This window comes from Bidens hawaiensis, unplaced genomic scaffold (genome assembly GCF_021521415.1).
Source record: "Bidens hawaiensis isolate Kalapana, Puna unplaced genomic scaffold, B.hawaiensis_p1.1 tig00034783_1, whole genome shotgun sequence".
In the NCBI taxonomy this organism is placed as follows: Eukaryota; Viridiplantae; Streptophyta; class Magnoliopsida; order Asterales; family Asteraceae; genus Bidens; species Bidens hawaiensis.
The window spans coordinates 110808-113443 of record NW_027496051.1 but is presented as its reverse complement, the minus strand read 5'-3'; the positions used below and the strand labels follow the sequence as shown (position 1 = coordinate 113443).

The 2636-nt window shown below is 33.0% G+C and overlaps 1 protein-coding gene across 1 annotated transcript; it reads right to left on the bottom strand.

Annotated features, from left to right (window-relative positions):
* Window positions 1-1380: 1380 nt before the first annotated feature.
* Window positions 1381-2636, bottom strand: LOC143586719 (heat shock factor protein HSF24-like). The gene is made up of 2 exons (XM_077068197.1): window positions 2472-2636; window positions 1381-1800 (listed from the first exon to the last, which is right to left on the bottom strand). Exons 1-2 carry the CDS (start codon window positions 2634-2636, stop codon window positions 1381-1383), a joined length of 585 nt encoding a protein of 194 aa, XP_076924312.1.

The following is a 2636-nucleotide window of genomic DNA, read 5'->3' as shown; positions in this document are numbered from 1 at the left end:
TTTTTAGAGACAGTACCCGGACCCGACCCGAGTATTGCCAATCCCGGTCATACCTGATTTAGAACTGGGTATTAGAAAACCCCGATTTGTACACCTCTACAACCAATCGTTTCTTAAACACCCAAGTGTTCTAGGTTCGAGTCTCACGAAAAACAAAAAAAAAATTGTCTTTAAAAAAATTAAAATTATTTTTTGAGACCAAAATAACCTATTCATCTCCATCTTGCTTTTCATTTTAACACGAAAGAAAACGAACCGAACTGAACTTAAAATATGTTCGGTTAGTCGGCATACGCTGCTTGCCTTAAACTTATTTACTTTAACAATGCCTAGTCGCATTCATCAAACATGTGCCCGACACAGAAGTTGAAATTTTAGTATAATCAATATTATGTTTCTCGTTCTTTACTAAATTTTCCACATTTTCCATCTTGTATTTTATATAATTTTCGTTGTAAAATGCGTAATCAAGAGGAAACCAAGTAACCAACAACAAAAGAAACCACAATCTATATCGTATAAGTGTGTAATTAGATTAACTTGTTAACCAAAAATAATATACATCAAAAAAGTTGTGAAGTGCACGGTTTTTATTATTATTATTATTATTATTATTATTATTATTATTATTATTATTATTATTGCGGTGGGGAGCGTGGCCCAGTGTGTGGCAGCCCGTGGCGGGATCCTAGGGGCCGACCCCATACTTTGGTTTAGAGTTCTTTATTGAAATTTCATTGGATTTTGTAAATTCTCAATTTTACTTAAGAATCAAATGTAGATTTTGTGAATTCTCAATTTTACAAAAGAATCAAATGGAAATCGAAACACGTATTTCACCCCGATTACTGACCCAGAATAACTACTTTTCATAGTTATTGATGGAAACTAAATAAAGTACATGATTTCTTGGTCAAATTAGGGTACACGAACAAATTATCAAGTACACAAATTCCTTCTTAGAAACTCTATTTTTGAGTCTTTTCAATTGAAAATTTGTGTGTACCAACGAATTATTTCAATTCGAAAGTGAATCATGATTCTAAGAGAAATCAATCGAGTTACAAAAACACAAAAAAGTTTCACTATATCTTACATTCTTACCACAACATATAAACTAACTTTTGAAAGCATTTAAAACTACATATATCTAAACTACTTATCTTAAAAGTAATTTTATAAAAAATAGTTGGCTACTTGTCTTTTTCCTATCTAGTCTATTCAATATTCATCTAAAATATGCTTTTGCCATATGGTTTGATACTTTGTACATCAACGACCAAAATTAATACAATAAAATACAACTTTGAATTTACATTCATGTTTGTTCTTACATCTAATCATCTGGTTCTTGTTCTTTGACGGACCCCCTCGCGCGTTTCACGACACCCCAAACAACCGGGGGCACGTCTCTTCTTCCACCATTGGACCACTAGCAACACCTAACTCGGGTTGAGTTGCATTAAAATTAGACAACATAGCAACAACGTTACAACACATACTTCTTAGATGATCGAGTTCACATCGCAAGCTAGAGTTATGTTCTTTTAATCGTTCGTTTTCTTTATAGAGATCCGTTCTTATGGTGCATGTAGCAATTGTTGGTGAGTTTGATAATCCGCCAACTTCTTCACTTGAATTTTTAGAAGATGTTGAAATGGGAATTCCGGTTATCATTGCCGGTACGGGTGACATGGACACAATTTTTCGACAACGAATCTCTTGAAGGAGAGATTTTTCACCTCTAATGAAGTAATCATTAGCAAATTCCCATCGATCGGATACAATTTTCCTAAAACCCTAAATTAAAAACACAAATATTAGGAAAATCAACAGTATACATACGTGTTATGGATTTAAATAATTGCAAGATATAAGACTTATCCTAAATTAGTTGCATGGGCAACAAATATTAGATTTATAAACTAAAGAACTCTCCCACATCACAAAATATGGATAAAATAATATTTTATTATATTACATATTATTTAATCCGTTATTTGTGTGTCATTACTTTTATCTAATATTCGTGTGTCACATATAATATAAACCACTAGACTACCAGGTAAAAGTTACATTTTTGTGTAATTAACCCTTATTTCTAAAGAACTTTGTATTATATATTCAGGCAAATCGACAAGGATTCCGATTTTCTTGAGCAGGAAAGAATCATGGATTACAGCCTGTTGTTTGGTCTTCATTTCAAAGAAACAAGTGCTAGTGAATTAGGTAATGTGTCCATTTTTTATATAAAGGTGACATAAAACATGCATATATTTTTTTTATTTTTTATAACTTGCAGATGATTGTTGTGCAGCCGTGCAGGTGATTCTACATATGTAAAAACCTAGTTTGGATCGTGGATTTGTTAGTATGATAGTGGAAGGTTTTTCTGAGAAAGTTCACAGTGGAATGGCTGGTATTATTATTGTAAAAGATGGTTTGTTACACTTTTTCTTCAATGGGTTTACCAATACAGTTATCTCTACATATATACAACTAAAAAGCATCTTTTTCCTCTGACCGTTAGACTGGGGTTGCTTTCTTTTATCCGTTGGTCCTTCCTTTGGCCTTTGACTTGTGTAGAGCTCCCTATTATCCACTGTGCACTCCCCTTTTCCTCGGGCGTACGTCAT

Bases quoted from the DNA above. Each gene is read 5' to 3' on its own strand.
- LOC143586719 (XM_077068197.1), bottom strand. From the start codon at position 2,636: ATGACGTACGCCCGAGGAAAAGGGGAGTGCACAGTGGATAATAGGGAG. The intron at 1,801-2,471 runs GTAAACCCATTG...TTTTTAATTTAG, and splicing joins ATGTAGAGATAACTGTATTG to GGTTTTAGGAAAATTGTATC.